This window comes from Triticum urartu, chromosome 6A (genome assembly GCF_056163025.1).
Source record: "Triticum urartu cultivar PI428250 chromosome 6A, HENAU_Tu73, whole genome shotgun sequence".
Lineage (NCBI taxonomy): Eukaryota > Viridiplantae > Streptophyta > Magnoliopsida > Poales > Poaceae > Triticum > Triticum urartu.
The window spans coordinates 20,823,554-20,840,366 of NC_141878.1; the positions used below are offsets into that span (position 1 = coordinate 20,823,554).

Genomic DNA, 16,813 nt, shown 5'->3' on the forward strand with positions numbered 1-16,813 from the left:
TATATAATCCTAGCATAACTAAATTTGGCAATATAGGTCTCTCTCTCTCTCTAAACTAGTTCTATTAACCACTTACTAAATAAACTAGTTCTATTAAACACTTGCTAAAAACAATGCAATGTAAGTGTTCTACTCTACTGAACACTTACTAAAAAAATCATTACCCTAGTTATACCCTAAATTTTCTTACTACAAAATTTTATTACTAAATTTAATACCTAAAAAATTCTATTATTAAAATTTCAAAAATAGAGGGATGTGGAGGGAGGGGTGAGTGAGGGAGGAAGGGAGGAGGAGGACAGATGAGGCAGGGAGGAGGAGGACGGATGAGGTAGGGAGGTAGGAGGGAGGGAGGAGGCGGGAGGGAGGAGGGAGAGGGAGGTGGAAGGAGGGAGGGAGGAAGGTGGAAGAAGGAGGGATGGAGGAACTACCTCGGTGGAGGAGGAGCAGGAGCGTCGGCGGCAGCGGGCGACGACGGTGGTCGGGGAGGGCCGAACGTCGGCGGCGGCAGACGACGAGGTGCGAGGGAGAGTGAGAGTGGAGCGGAGAGGGGAGACTGAGGGGCGGGCGGTGGAGAAGATAGGATGGGTTTAGGAGTAGCGCGTGTCAGGGGAAAGCGCTACTGCTACACGCCATAGCAGAAGCACGGTTTCTGCAAGCGCGCTACTACTATACTTAGCCTGACGGCAACGGTGTGGCAATTATAGTAGTAACGCCTTTTCTTCTTACCGCGCTACTGCTACATAGATATCAGTAGAGACCACTGTGACCACGCGCTACTACTATTTAGCATTGTCATTGGTGTACCAGCCCATATAGGCCTGGCCATCTTAATACGTAGCGTGAGCCCATGTAATTGCTCGATCAGGCTTCATCTTCCTTGGTCCAAGTTCGCTCGCAGCCATTGTCCGTTCGTCTCGCCGCCGCTGTCTCTTCCGCTCCCCACCCCGACGGACGTGCATGCCGCTGTCTCTTCCGCTCCGTAATAAATTATTCTCCTCTCTCTCTGCCTAACCAGTTATCCTCCTTTCCCTTTCTCTACGGTTGGTTGTAATAATAGTATCATAGCTAGTATCATACATGTCAACTAGACAATTTTGAGGAGGTGTCATAGCATTAAATGAAGAAAGAGATGGTGAAGTATCATATCATGATACCGTATCATAATAAATGCTATGCTACTTTGTGTCATGCATGGCAATAAATAAAGTACTACATGATACTGATATATGATACTATGCATTAGGGAGGTAGTATTATACACTAGTATCATATGCATGATACTAGTATATGATACTTTCCATTACAACCAGCCTACTTGGCACAAAAGAAACTGATACGGATCTTCATCTTCGCTGCGACACCGGCGAACGACCACTGCTGTTTGGCTCATGATGTTCGGTCACCTAAACCGTGGTGAGCTCCTCTATTAGTTTCTCCCTCTCTTATTCAAAGGAGTTGCGGTTCCCTCACCATGCTTGCCATTGGTGTCGCCGTAGTCCATAGTAACCTCTTCTTTTCATGTGGTCCATGATTGTAAGACTGAAGCAGACTTAATTTCTCTGATGAGGTTGTGTTTTGAATTTGGCTTGGGATTTTGGGCTAGCCCCGTAATCAGTTTTTCTTGCATCATTTGCTTATGTTATTTCACTGTAACAAGGAACTCAGGATCATCTTTATCTACTATTATTGGTTCAGAAATAATCTATAGTGCCATCCTCGCATTGGTTTTTGCAGGCAGCTAGAAATCATCGTAATATGTGAATCGTATGTACTACCATGTTCATATAGGTGATACACCGGCAATGCAAAAAGGAATATAATTCATCTGCGCCATGTTTCATCAGTTTTCAGCTATACTTTGTTTCTGCACCAGTCTTCGTTTCCTCATATTCAGGTGCTCAGGTGCACAACTTCCATAAACTGCACATGTGGAGTACAGCTATTCATCAACTCTCCATTTTTGATTGAGCTGCAGCAAATGGTCAGTTACTAATTCCGTGTGATTGTTCTTCTAAACAAGTCCCTTAAAATAACTCTTTTTATTTCCTCTACCAGACAAAGCAATCGAGATCTCATTACTTTACCCATGTCCCTTCAATTCTATTAGTCAGATCGAGCCATCACTCGCACCGATGAAAGCAAGCAGGAACTCATTGGATTTTGTGAGCTGGATTTCTATATCATTTGCATCGGTGTCCCGGCAAGGTAAATAGGATTCCATAATTCATGGTTTATCTTAATACCCTAATTCATTCCTTTTACTTTCTCAAATCTGAAAGTATATGTTGTTATTAATGGATGTTCACCTTTTTTGCGAAAAGATAAATATTCAGCTTGATCATGAATAAGCAACCAATTAGCCATCATAGTTCTATATTGAATAATCTATGCTTCTACAAATCATTATCTATGTTGCGGATGTTGTTGATAGAAGTTTTGGCTATACATCGAACACTGGTGTACATGTTATTTGTGTACGCAGTCAATAACTTTTTTGTTTGGTCCAGTTAGTGAAATCAATATACATATATTTTAGTTCCAGAAATACGTTTAATCTATTTCATCTTTGTCTCATGTTTTGTAAGCATGGTTATATTTATGATACTACATGTCTACATACAAGTCCATTGGAGGACTAATTTCACGTGCATCTTCCATCTGAGTAGGTACAAATTTAACTAAACTATTACTATTGCTCTTGCATTAGTTGAGCAGTTCCAAAACTTCTATTTCTTATACAATACATTGCTCAGTAAAATTTTACATATGCTTGGGGCAAATTTGGGATGAAGCTAAAGGCGTTGTTCTTTTCCAAAACCACTTTAGGCCAGCTAAGTATCAAATATTAGTATACGTACTAATTTGTTTGGATTGTTATTATACAAATCTTAATTTGTTTTTCTCGAGGGAGAAACCTAATATGAGTACTAATTCTTTGCAAGGATGTAACAAACTGTACTTGCAGTCAATGTCACTTTTATTTTTTTCATGTCTTTTTTCTATTGGGAAGTGTTTGTTCAAAGCTTTTTATAAAATGCATGAAGTGCCGCAGCAACGCGCGGGGAATCTTCTAGTTTATTAAAAGTTAACAACTATTCAGTGTGGATGTTTTATTCCTCAATCAAGACTAAGATTTAATTGAACACAATGAATTTCTCTTGGTAAATTTATTCTACTTGACTTAACACTTGTTTGTATTCTTTGGTAGGTACCTGATTATAATTGATGATCTATGGGATACACCATCATGGGATTTTCTTAAAAGTGCTTTTCCAGATAATGGTCTTGGCAGCAGAGTACTAATAACTACAAGAATACAAAATGTGGCTAAGGCTTGTTGCTCTCATTGCAGTGATAATATTTTCAAAATGAAGCCACTTAACAATGAAGACTCAAGAAGACTGTTTTTTGGTAGGATATTCAACTCTAAAGAAGCTTGCCCTCACCAGCTTCGATATGTTTCTACTGAAATTCTCAGAAAATTTGATGGTTTGCCTCTTGCAATCATTAGTATATCATGCATTCTAGCAACTGAAGGTTTCGACCAAGAGGAGTGGGAACATGTACAGAATTATCTAGGTTCGGGGAAAAAAAATCTCATGTTGGAAGGGATGAGGAAAATCTTAGACCTCAGCTACAGAAACATTCCTCCACGTCTCAAGACATGCTTGTCATATCTTGGCATGTATCATTGGAGATCACTACATAGTGTTATTCCTGGCAGAGCCATTCTTACGGCCAATCATGTGAAGGTGAACGATCACTGCCCTACATGTAACTGTGGACCTGACAATATCAGACACTTCATCTTTGAATGTGCAAGGACGGTGGAAGTTTGGAGGCAACTCGGTCTACATGATGTTATTAAAAGAGCTTGCTTGATTGACCTAGAAGAAGAAGCAGTCCTGGAGTACCTGCTACTGCTAGGTATGGAGGACATTGAGATTCATATCCTAGGGCTATCCAAGTTGAGAGAAATGGTGCCTACAACGGCTTGGTATCTTTGTTTTGAGCATGGGAAAGTTTACCATGGAGAAGAGAACCAAAGCCTTCACAAATCAACATTGCAATACGTGGGCTTTCTGTGAACTATAGCCTAGCTTGTATGCCGAAAACTAAAATGTGTATCCTTGCTTGGGAAAACCGAAGTCCGATTATATGAAACTAAATGTGGATGCGGGTTTTGACTGTGATTCAATTGAAGGGGCCTGGCGCTGTTATCTTTGACCACAATGGAAAGTTCATTGTCGCAGCAAATGAAAAAGTGGAGATTTTCTATGACTTGTTTACAACATAAGCATTGGCAGTGAGATTCGGCTTGAATATCGCACGAACTATGGTTGTAGCAAGATTGAGATCAACTCGGATAGCATGGAAGTTATTGAAGCTTTGAGAGACAGTAATTCTTCATTGGTGGCCAGTCCAATATTTGATGACTATTATTTTATGTCTCTTGACCTTAATCATGTGATCTATGATCATTGTAATAGAGAAAGTAATCAAGTAGCTCATGAACTGGCTAGGATAGCTAGAGTTTCTCCTCCTTCTGTCTGGATGGATTCAACACTGGATGCGGTGGGTTCCATGCTTGTAAATGATGCAACATTGCTAACGAGTGAATAAAGGAGGTGAATTTTTTCATCAAAAAAAAAACTAATGATAGATGATAGAGTATCTTCTAAGTTCCTTCTATGTCTGCTCAAAACGGAGCGCTCTCCTTCTACGAGGAGGGATGTGCAAGGTTGTCAACCTACGATTAGGGTGTGGTGGTGCTTCGGCCTAGCAATAGCGAGATATCTTGCTTATTGCGAGATGTCACCCTCCTGCCTCTGCGCTCGGTTCAGCTCTCGCCTTAGTGAGGCGGTCCGATAGAGCAGTTATGGAACCGTTCTGTAGAACTTTTCACACATTTTTCCTTTTTTTCAATTTTTTCCAATGATTTTCTTTGGTTTTTGGTTTATGTGTGTTTTTTCTATTGTTTTGTTTCATTTTTTCTATTAGTAATTTGTTGTTGTTTTATTTTTCAAATACATATTGACTTTATTTAAAATATGTTGTACTTTTCTCGTATATAGTTCAACATTTTTTAGATACATGTTAAATATTTTTTAAATACAGTTTTTTTCAAATATGTGTTAAACATTTGTTAAATGTACATTGGATATTTTTTAATACACGAGAAGATATTTTTTTACCACAGATTGAACATTTTTCATTTAGATACAAATCTCCTCGATTTGGAACCTCCTAGTGTGTCCTGGGTTGTGTTGGTCTCTATGTGTCCCACGTGTAATAGGGTATATGAGCTGTGTGGGTTTCTAACGGGCCCAGGTTGTCAGCCTGGGATTAGAGGGTGTGATGGCGCGACGGCCCGGCAACACCCACCTGTGGCTTTCTTTTTGTTTTTTCTGTGTTTTCTTTATTTATTTTTAAATCTGTGTTTTCCCTATTTGTTTTCTTTCAAGTTTTTACTTTTCATAATTTTTGTTTATTGCTTTTTATTTTTCCAATAAATGTTAAATTTATTTAAATACATGCTGAACTTTTTTTTATACACGTTTTCCCTAAGATCAAGTTTTCACCTGAAGCAACATGAAGGAAGGAAACGGTGCACGTGACTGCCGCCCTCGTCAGCCTGGACACCCTCCGCTGAACCAGGGTTCTGCCAGACGTCAGAGCCCCTCAACACCATTGCCATGCTATGTCGAACACCACCAAACATGCCACACGCGTGGCCATGGCTACCCGACCACACCCAAGACACACTCTTCGCCCACAAACACCTCGTCTCCTGCTGCCAGGGCGGTCGCCCAGCATCTAGGCAACCCCGCGACCAATCAAAAGCCTTGGCTTTGGCCTGACTAGTAGATCCCGATCGATGGAGCTGGCAACAACCACCCTGCCTCGAACATCACCACACCTTCGTCAGCAAGCACACGACCATGGGAAGGAGGAGTAGGAGGAGCGAACGCATCCATGATCAGCGCACCCCTACACTAGCAATGGGTGGCCCGACCACGTCGGAGCCTTCCATCCTTCCTGCCAACCTTCCCATCGGACACACCCCAATGTCGCCTCACCGTGGCAGCTGACGTAGCTCGACGCGAGGCCACCAACGACCGCCCCGCCCATAGACAAGGGGAACCAAATCAACCAACACCTGCAGCCACGAGAGCTCACCGCAGAGGCCACGCCGTGCCGCCCGCCATTGTTCAGGCGCCAGACCAGGGAGGTCCCGGCTGGATCCCGGCTAGCACGCACCGCCAGATCCTGATTCCGTGCAGCAGCCACGCCACTAAGCGAAGTCCAGGTCGTTGTTGTGCCACCGCCGCTGTCCTGAACGTCTGTCGCTGCTCCCACGCAAGAGTGACGCCGCCGTTTGCATAGGCCATCCCGTGCCAGCCCCATGGAACATTTTTAAACATTTTTTTCTTTTTTCTCTTTTACATTTAATTCTTTAACATTTAAGAATAAGGATGGCTTTTTGAAATTCATGAATATTTTTAAAATCCACAAACATATTGAAAGTTCACGAGTATTTTTCAAGTCCATGACCATTTTTACATTTGCTATCTTTTTTTCAAATTTGCACACAATGTTGCAGACCCACAAATGTTTTCTAAAATCGTGAGCATTTTTAAACATTTATGTTTTTTTAATTTGCAACATTTTTAAAAAAAAATCCGTAAAGAACTTTTGATTCAACAAACTTTTTCATTGAAATAAATAATATTTGATCTTTCTAAGCTAACACTGGAGTGAGCGGAAAACAATCTAAGAGAGCGGAAGAAAACTAAGCGAGAGAGTGGAACCGAGTGAGCTTTTGCTTCCTAAGCTGCCGCATATGAGCATTACAGCAACAATTTCAGCGTGAAATAGGAGTCCCCGCGGGCTCACACAACTAACATTGCCGACACCGTGGCCGAAACATGCAAGGACACTACAACTAACATTGCTGACACCGTGGCCGAAACGTGCAAGGACACTACCCACTCACTGAACAACTCCACTCTCCTCTTAAAACAAATACCGTCTTCAACAGCATTTCAAAATGATATACAAATGAAAACAAAAAACACCGTCGAAACATAATTAAAACCCAAGCCGACGCAGATAAAACTAAAACCAAACAACCAAAGAAGTTGAACCCACTAGTGAAAAACAGCACGCGTTAGCCTCTAGTATGGAGTGAGTAGAAAGCAAATCAAGGAACCACCAGAACAACCAACCAACAGTGTATATATATTGCTTAAATTATCCAGATACAAGAGCAGCAGGAGAGCCCAGTTAACTAACTGTAAAACAAAAGAATTCCCATCATAACACTTAACCAGGCAAACAAGTGGGTACACAACACCAATCAAGAGTAGATGCAGAACATGTAGAAGAAACTCAAAACAAACTGCAATCACAATCATCTCATCTTCCTTCCTTCCTACTCTACCAGCAACACCTTTCTTTCTTTACACATGCTTCTCTCTCCTCCCTTCCTTTTCTCTCTTTCTCTCTCCTCTTATGTTACAAAGGCCCACACCACTGTTTTCTTCTCAGCTCAGCTCCTGAACCCGAAGTTGGTCCACCGCCTGCCCCCGGAGCCGTCCTTCTTGGCGCCCCGCGCAGCACCGCCGGACCCGAACAGGTTCTCCAGCGACTTCTGCTTCCGGTTCCGGGACCGCCCCGCCTCCTTCAGCAGCTCCGCCAGCCGCTTCTTCTCATCCTCCACGTCCGGGTTCGCCGTGCCCAGCTTCTCCTCCCGCACCTTCAGCACATGCTCCAGGATCTCAATCGCGTCCTCCACCCTGATGGATCATCACAATCAAGTGTCAAGTCATGGAGAAACATTCTTGATAGGCTCTGCCTGATATTTTGCCTGGCAGTGGTTGGTAGGCATTTAGGTGTTGGTTGGGCAGTTGTTTATGATCAGTTGTTCCTTCTGTGGTCATCTTAGTGGCACTTGGTAAGTTTTGTTACTGGTAGAACTGTGGCACTTGGTAAGTTTTGTTATAATGTGATAGCAGAACCCAGAGCATGCTACTTGTTATAGGAAAATATATCAGGTGACAGAAATGGATCATCTAACAGGAAGGACAGGGAACATGAACTAGAATCATTTTGTATACATAACTCATTAGCATGAAGCGACATGTGGGCAACTAGATGATGGACCACTAAAATAAAAGATGCGCTCAGATGGCAGGAATGACCAACCGATAATTCAGCAAGCAATCTCTTGGCTGTGTGCAATTTAAATTAGGTAGCCCACCCCCACCAACCGGTCCGTTCAACATTTAACAAAGCATCATAACTTACAAGTGGAACCCCACATGTTCATCTCTTCAGAGAGCAGAACAAAATCAGCTTCATTACTCCTACAGGTGTAAACAATGAGTGCTAGATGCTGCTACAAGCATATGTGTAACCATAGAGGTCCTAAATGCATTATGCACACTGTCAATTCAACAGACGCAGTTGTGCTGATGCCAAGATCACAGGGGAAATGCAATTATGTGTTAAAGTGACAAAGCTGGGTCATATAGGACTGAAGGAAAGACAAAATCATAAATGTAGATGCCATTTGCTTAGGCCTAAATTCAACAGCACCAGTAACAGGTCCAGTGCATGTTAGTTTGGAACTCATGGCCTCATGGGTCACTTGCCATTAATTTAGACCAATTTGTGTAACTCATTAGCTTGCAGCAACATGTGGGTGTCTAGATGATGGACCACTAAGACAGAATGATACCTTCACATGGAAGTGAAGATCAACGCATGATTCGTCAAGCAATATATCGGTTGTTTGCAATTAAATTAAGCAACCTTGCATAGAATAATTAAATCGAGCCACCCACCATATTAAAGATTTTAGAAACCATTAGAACTTCAAAGTACAACCTACTGCTCATGCCTTCAGATAGCACAATAAAACCATGGGGCATGCGCGTTAATCTACAGATGTAAACAATGAGGAGAAGATACCCTTACAGGCATATGGTAACAATTTAGAGATCATACATGCATTATACTACAAGATATGATCAGGTTCTGAATAACATGACTGGGGGTTGCAGAAGAACCTAGTTTGTGTTTTCAAGACATACCTTCCCATGGCATCATAGATCGCAGCCAGGTTGCTGTATACGCCAAGAGTATCAGGATGAGAGGCACCACACTCCTGCTCTAGAACTGCCCGTGCTTCTTCAAACAGCTGTGCAGCCTCATCAATCTTGAACAGCTGTACGCAAGCTAGCCCCATCTGGTTCAGCAGAACACCGAAAAATGCCGACTTCCTTTCCCCACTGGCCCTCAATTTGGAAACCGCGCTCTCGAACGAGTTCCTTGAATCGGCATACCTCCCTATCATGTAGTACAACACACCCATTTGTGCTTCGATCCCAGCAACAGTGCTCCACTGCCCTGGTGAGTCCTCGAGCAACTTCAGTGCCCTTTGAAGAAGCTTTAGGGCCTCATCAAGGTCTCCAAGCGCCTCATAGATGGCAGCAATCTCCATTAGGCCTCCAGCAACCTCATCAGGGGCAGCACCAGGCGCGGGCTTTGCATAGACACGGAGAGCATTCTCGCAGTAGGATTTGGACTCACGGAGCTTCCCTGTGCGGTGATAGAGATCAGCAAGGCGGACGAAGACAGATGCCACTGAAGGGTGGTCGTCGCCACGGGCAGACTTGAGTACAGTCAAAGCCTTCTGGTATGAGAAGACAGACTCGTCGAAACGAGCAAGGGCCAGGTAAGTGTTGCCTATCGCGACATCAATCGTCGCAACCTCGACGTCGCGTCCATTGGCAACCATGGTCATGGAAGCCAGTACAAGGTGCTCCAGGGCGCCGTCATAGTCACCCTTGGCGTCCAGGATAAGGGCCATCAGCCGGCGATCGGAGGCCTCCTCGAGGGATGCAGGTGCACTGTGCTCCCGGTGGATCTCGAGGGCTTTGCGGCACAGTTTCTCTGCCTCATCGAACTGCAGAGCTTGCACATGCGCTTCCGCCAGATACCTGTCATCGTACAAGAGCAACGCATTTGTTATTTTTGGTCTTTGTCTGTGAATCTCGTAGGTGTTTGCTGTGATCTTAATGCCAATTTTTGCAGAGATCCGCGGCAACATAAGACTAAAACTAAAGGCAGTGAAAAAAGGTGAGATTTTTCTTTTGACGAGTAAAATTGGAGGAGGTGGAAGCAACGGAGAGGGAGATCTAGATCGAGAAACGGCGACTGACCTGCAGGTCTCGGCGACGCGGGGGTCGCGGTCGCCGAGCGCGGCCATCTGGATCTCGAAGCCCTTGCCGTAGCAGGCGATGGACTCGTCCATGCGGCCGAGCATGGCGTGGGTGTCGCCGAGCTGCATCCAGCCGGAGAAGGCGGCGAGCGCCCACTCCTCCCCCTTGCGCTCATCCACCTCCTCCTCCGGCTGCGGCACCTCCTCACCCTCGGCCACGGGGGCCGGCGCGGGCGGCGGGGTGACGACGGCGACGGCGCGCTCGAGCACGGGCACGGCGTCGGCGTGCCGGCCGAGCCCGCAGTGGATCGCGGCGGCGACGTGGAGGCTCATGGCGAGCTCGAGCTCGGCGCCCTCGCCGCGGCGCTCGAGCGCGCGGGCCGCACGCTCGGCGAACTCGAGCGCGCGCGCCGCGCCCCCGCCCTCGCCGGACACCATGGCGTCCCGCGCCTGCTTGAGCAGGAAGGGGCCCAGATCCGGGTTGTCCAGCGCCGCCTCGTCCGTCGCCTCCGGGTGCTGGCCCTGCCCGAGCGACTTCCGCGCCGGCTTCCCGACGGCGCGGGACGCGGAGGAGGGGGACGGCGACGGCGGCGCCCGCCTCGGCAGCGGCGAGGAGAGCCGCCGCGGCGCCGGCGCCGCGGCCGGCGGCGACGCGTCCGCTGCGGCGAGCCCCGGCATGGTTGCGTGCGGAGGAGGGTAGGTGGGTGGGTGGAGGGTCGGGGAGGGGAGTGGGCTAGAGGAGGAGGCGAGCTGCCATTTGCGGGGTGGGATCTGCGCTAGCTGTGCTGCTTCTTGCTTGACAGGGAAGACTTGAAGCGGCCGCGTCGTGCCTGCCGCGCTGCGGTGGCGCCGTGATGGCAACGGGATGCTTGCCTGGCGTCATGATGGTTCCTCCTCGCCGTTCAATCCATGATCAAGCGAATATCGACGGCTGGGATCGATCGAAACTCTAACTCTGATATATGATGATCTGGAATTCTTCATTTGGCAAAGATGTTTTTAATCCGGCTTTGCTGCATCGAAGGCGAATGGAAATTTGCGAAATTGTACTTGGTTTTCTTGGTTGTCGATTCTTTGTTGTGGGATCGCCTTATTTGATTGATGGCGCTGATGGAAGAACCAAAGAATAAATCTCTGCTAAATGAAGATCATCAGGATAAAAAACGGATCAAGGTTCCTTAAAACCTAAAAGAAAAATGGACTTTTAGATGACTACTTTTCTGGGGGCATTTTTCATCTTATAATAAACGAAATACTACTGAATGCTCTTTTTTTTTGGAATGTTTAGGGGCATAGCTGCCCTTGGTAGGAAACTTTTAATTATAGACATCACCAATAAAACACATGCTACTGTGCTAGGTTTCAGAAAATTGAAAAGGACAGCTTCACTAGGTCCTACCTGAAATCCTTAATTGGTACCAGGGACTTTGCTTGGAACCATTTAACATCCACAGGCTCTGTTGATGGCATCCTAATGCGGGTGAACTTAGATGTATTTCAAATTATTTCTTGGTCTATCTTAGATTCTTTTTAATATGTTGCAGTGTTAACCTTCAAAGTAATAATAAAGATTTTAGAAGTACTCCCTCCGTTTTTATTTAGTCTGCATATTAGGTTTGACCAAAGTCAAACTTTGCAAAGTTTGACCAAGTTTATAGAAAAATATATAAACATTTACCATAACAAATCTATATGATGTGAAAGTACATTCAATAATGAATCTAGTGGTATTGATTTTTTATTGTATATGTTAATATTTTTGTTTATGAACTTAGTCAAAGTTCACAAAGCTTGACTTTGACCAAAGCTAATATGCGGACTAAATAAAAACGGAGGGAGTACAGTTTATGGCTCACTTTACGAGGAAGGAAAGAAGCGTTCATATCTGTGTTGCATAGCATGTTCATAGAGGTTTCCACTCTTACTTTGATAGGTGGAGATTATAACCTCGTTAGGTGTTCTACAAATAAGAGTAATGATGTCATTAACCACAAATAGGGTGACAATTCAATGACTTGATTGAAATTTGGTGGTTATTAGAGATTAAACTTTTCAGTAGGAGATCTGCTTGGACCAATAATCAGGCTGACTTAATTATGTCAACCATAGATAGGCTCTTCTATGACACATAATTAGGTAAGATTTTTCTTTGGCTGCTTATAGAGCCTTACCTAGATGCGGTAGTGATCATACCCCTTTGATCCAGAACTTTGGCTTGATCTCTCCCCTAAATCCAGTAGCTACAGACTTGAAAAGTGGTGGCTACTGAGAGAAGATTTTAAAGGCTTAGTGACCAAAATTTAGAATGAACCAACTTCTTATGAAAACACCTATTGACATATGGCAAGAGAAAATTAGAAATCTTAAAAGCACCAAAGGGTGGAGCTCTAATGAAGAGGCCAACCTCAGGAGATCTAAAAAGGTCCTATTACATGAGTATGATAAGTTAGATATTAAAGCTGGATCCTCAGACTTATCTGAAGCTGAATTTTCTACTTAAATTCATTCACTCATAGTTGCAAAAAGGGTGGCTCCAAGAAGAAACCAAAGCCAAATAAGGGCCTAGGGGTAAGGATATTAAGGAGGGAGATAGGAATACTGCATATTTCCATGTAGTAGATAACCAAAGGAGAAGGAAAACCTCTATTCAATCTTCGGATGGGCATGTTGTTCCAGTGAATGAGGTTAAAGGTATGTTGAGGGTAGCTACTGACTACTACAAAGACCTCTTTAATCTAGAAGACATACAAGGCTTTAATTTAAATGTTACTCCCTCCGTCCCATAATGTAAGATGTCCAAATAATGATTCAAATTATTATTCTCATATGCAGTTTAAATTAAAGGAGGGATGCAGGGATTATATGCCTTAAATATGCTGATGATGCTATATTATTCCCAGATAATGATTCAAATCATGCCCAAAACCTAAGATAGTCTTGAACTACTTTGAACAAGTTTCTGGCATAAGAATCAACGACAACAAGAGTAAGCTTATTCCTATCAATATGCAAGATGATTATATCAAGATGTTCCTAAACCTACTAGAATGCAGTGCCAGTAGTTTTCCCATTAGATACCTTGGGATTCCTCTTCACTATGACAAGCTTATAAACGAGGATATTCAACCTCTATAGATAATTTTTTGAAGAGAATTGCTGGTTGGAGAGGGAAGCTCCTCTCACATAAAGGCAGGCTCATGCTTATTCAGGCTTCCTTGCCAGCATTTCTATCTACCTATTGTCCTTCTCTAAATTCCGTAAATGGGCTATTGATATGATCAGTTCCCAGATGGCACATTGCTAGTGGAATGATTTTGAGGGTCATATGAAGCTCCACCTAGCTAATTGGAAACTAGTTTGTATGAAGAAAGTGTTTGGGGGCCTAGGGTCCTAATCTGCAGGAGGTTAATCTCTGCCTTCCTCGTTCTTGGACCAAAAGACACTCTGAAGGTGATGGGGAACTCTAGAAGCAAATAATAGATCATAAATACAACTCCGACAAACCTAACTTGTTTGTCCCAAGCTCTAATCTTAATGTCTCTAGGTTCTAGAAAGGGAGTCATATCCATAATTCAAGCTCTTAAATTTGGATATAGATGAAAGGTTGGCAAGGGAGATAAGATTGGGTTGTGGGAAGATACCTACTTTGGCACCTCTCCCCCTGGATATGCAATTTGGCATGTATATTCTATTTGTAATGAGCAGCCTAAATGTATTAGTGAGGTTTGGGATGGTCATCAACTAAAGCTTTCCTTTAGAAGGATCTTTCATGATAAACTCATGGAACAATGGTACCAACTAGTGGAGATAGCTAGCAATGTTATATTCACTAAAGATACAAATTCATTGGTTTGGCAGGCGGAGAACAAAGGACAATATTCTACCAGCTCCCTTTACCATGTGATCAACTTCAGAGGGGTACAACCAGATTTTGTTTCTGCTATTTGGAATCTTAAAGTTTGACCTAGCATTCATGTCTTTCTTTGGTTGCTTTCTCATAATAATCTAATGAATAGGGACAATTTTAGGAAAAGGCACATAATCAAAACCTCTAGACTATGTTTTTTGCACTAAAGATGAATATGTGTTTTCATTTACTGTTTGATTGTGTTGTAGCTAGAAATCGTTGGTCCTTCATTAGAGACCACTTTAAAGTTTCTTTAGGATGTAATTATGAATCTCTAGCTAGATTCTGGATTTCCAATAATAAGAACTCTGCTTTGAATATTGTCAATTCTGCCGCCGTTTGGTGTTTGTGAAAATATAGGAACTCTAGGATTTTTAACAACACCAAATGGATCTCTGTTATTCTAGTTTTGAGGCTGATCCTGAAAACCACCAGGTTTCGCCCAACCCTATTTCTAGAACAAATTAGATCGAAGTTGATGGGCTTTATAAAAACCCTGATGGAATTTATTCAGAAACCCGTGATGATACTAGGTGACTAAAGCAGATGCTGCAAAATGGCCCTGGAATACCACTCCCTCGTGACTTCTGGTGCAAGTTTGAAATCTCTGAACCTGATGGCCATGGCTTTGAATCTGCTGTAAGAAGTGGGATCCGGAAACAAGACCGCCTCGTCTAGCCCGGTTTCCACTCTCGGTAACTACTGGTCACCACAATCGACGTCGCTACTGCCACCGTTGAAGACCAGGCGAGCTGAGCATGTGATTAATTGAAGAAGCTCCATGCTAGCTGTGTTATTTTCCTTCTTGCTCAAGCCTACTCTAGTTACAATTTTTTAGAACCTTTTATGTTATATTTTTATTTTTTGTTGAACTGCTCCCTAGGAGCATCTACAGTCGGGCTTCCCAAACATGCCTCAAACGCCCGGGCGGACGGCCCGGTCACTGACCTCCCGAAAATTCGACCCAGACGGATGCCTCAAACGGGCCTCAAATGCACAGGCTGACCGACACCCCTCATATCCAGGCCAAATATGGAGCAGGTATGAAAACGCCCTGGTGCGTCCGCTACGCTGGATCGGCCCACGCTGGCCCACCCGACCCCACATATATTCCCCCGCATCTGCTCGTCGGATGAATCCCTAGCCATTTGACTCCACTCCCCTCCGCCACCCGAGCTCACCTCCGGCAATCTCTGGCCTTCTTTGACATGGCGGGTAGCAGATCTGACTCTGACCAATCCGAATCCGTCAACTGGGGTGTCATCCTGTGCTGGTTGAAGGAGGCAATGGCTGTCCATATTGCACTTCGCCGCTCCTGGGAGGACATCGACCGGCAGGATCTGTCCAGCGCGACTCCATGGCGTCGGCTCAACGGGCGCTCGGATCCTCCGGAGCTGGATCATTGACGTCCCGACAGCCTTCAAATCTCTCCTTCCCCATCATCGGACGGGTGGAGTATGAGTCCCACAGGGCCCGGTGTGCCCGCCATAGGAAGGAGAGGATAAGGGCCGCCGAGGTCTGAATCACTGGCGACATGGCGGCTGATGCGGCGGTGCGGGCGGCCGCAGAGGAGGAAGCCATTCGCACCCGCATTGTGAAGAAGCGGTAGCGGGGGAACAGGCTCGTCCTCGCCCGAGAGCAGAATCGGGCGGACCGTTCCATGGGCAGACTACTACCAAAGGAGGAGAAGCTAGGAGGACAGTGACGGTTATGAGCAGATCCGGGTCGACCCATACTATGTCCTCAACCGGTACTTCCGCTAGAAGGATGACAATGGCGCCCGGAAGGGCAAGGGCAGCTGGGGATGATCTTCTCCACCATAGCCAAACTTGTCGAATTTTAGTAGTCTGATGACATGCTGTGCTGTAGTAGCCGGATGATGTGTAATGCATAGTTTACGTAGTTGCATGAGGTTATATGGATTTGAGGTACACTAATTGAGAGCATCTCCAGCCGTTGGCCCCCCAGGAGGCGAAAAAAAATCACCGCCTGGGGGCATACCGGTGCTAACCGCGTGCTGGGGGCGTGATGCTCCCCAGTCGCCGCGCCCATGTTTTTTTAAACAAAATCCAACACAAACAAGGCGCAAATTCAACCAAACTTCGGCGAGTTCATAACATATTTAAAATATTTTACAAAAGAAGAAAAAACACTACTAGACCTGCCGTCGCCCTGGCCGTTCCTCGCCGCCCGCTGCCCGCGAAGCTCTACATGCCGAGGAGCCTTTAGAACTTCGTGTAGTCGCCGTCGTCGTCATCGTCGTTGCCTCCTCCGCGGTCGCTGTCCCTGCTGCTCCCTTGCCCAGGGTCACCGACGCGCGGCGGGTTGGACGGTCCGGGGGCGTCCTCGTCCTCGTCGCTGTCGAGGATCACCACACCGTTCTCGTCCTCGCACCCACGCTGGCGGGCGGCTATCTCCTCCAGGGCTTGGCGCTGCCGGACCATCTCGTCGCGGAGGTAGTCGTCCCGCGCCCACTTTAGGGCCTCCTCGTCGGAGAAGCCGCGCCGGACTATGGCCTCGTACTCTGCGGGGAGGCCGGGCTCCACCTTCGACCTGACGAGCCGGGCAGAGGTGGGGGAGGACTTGGCGATGCGGATGCCGGAGCTGCGGGTGCGCTGGCTGATCGGTGCGTCTGGGGCTCCGGCTTGACGTTGAGGAGGGAGGGAGAGCCGGAC

At 45.4% G+C, this 16,813-nt stretch overlaps 1 protein-coding gene across 1 annotated transcript; it reads right to left on the bottom strand.

Annotated features, from left to right (window-relative positions):
- Positions 1 to 7,221: 7,221 nt before the first annotated feature.
- LOC125517629 (protein KINESIN LIGHT CHAIN-RELATED 1) lies at positions 7,222 to 11,018 on the bottom strand. Its single transcript, XM_048682835.2, has 3 exons — positions 10,233 to 11,018; positions 9,102 to 10,010; positions 7,222 to 7,802 (listed from the first exon to the last, which is right to left on the bottom strand). The coding sequence occupies exons 1-3, from the start codon at positions 10,907 to 10,909 to the stop codon at positions 7,556 to 7,558; spliced, it is 1,833 nt and encodes a 610-aa protein (XP_048538792.1). The 5' UTR covers positions 10,910 to 11,018; the 3' UTR covers positions 7,222 to 7,555.
- Positions 11,019 to 16,813: the final 5,795 nt, after the last annotated feature.

Bases quoted from the DNA above. Each gene is read 5' to 3' on its own strand.
- LOC125517629 (XM_048682835.2), bottom strand. From the start codon at position 10,909: ATGCCGGGGCTCGCCGCAGCGGACGCGTCGCCGCCGGCCGCGGCGCCG. The intron at 10,011-10,232 runs GTCAGTCGCCGT...GTACGATGACAG, and splicing joins CGCGTCGCCGAGACCTGCAG to GTATCTGGCGGAAGCGCATG. The intron at 7,803-9,101 runs GTATGTCTTGAA...ATGATCCATCAG, and splicing joins ATCTATGATGCCATGGGAAG to GGTGGAGGACGCGATTGAGA.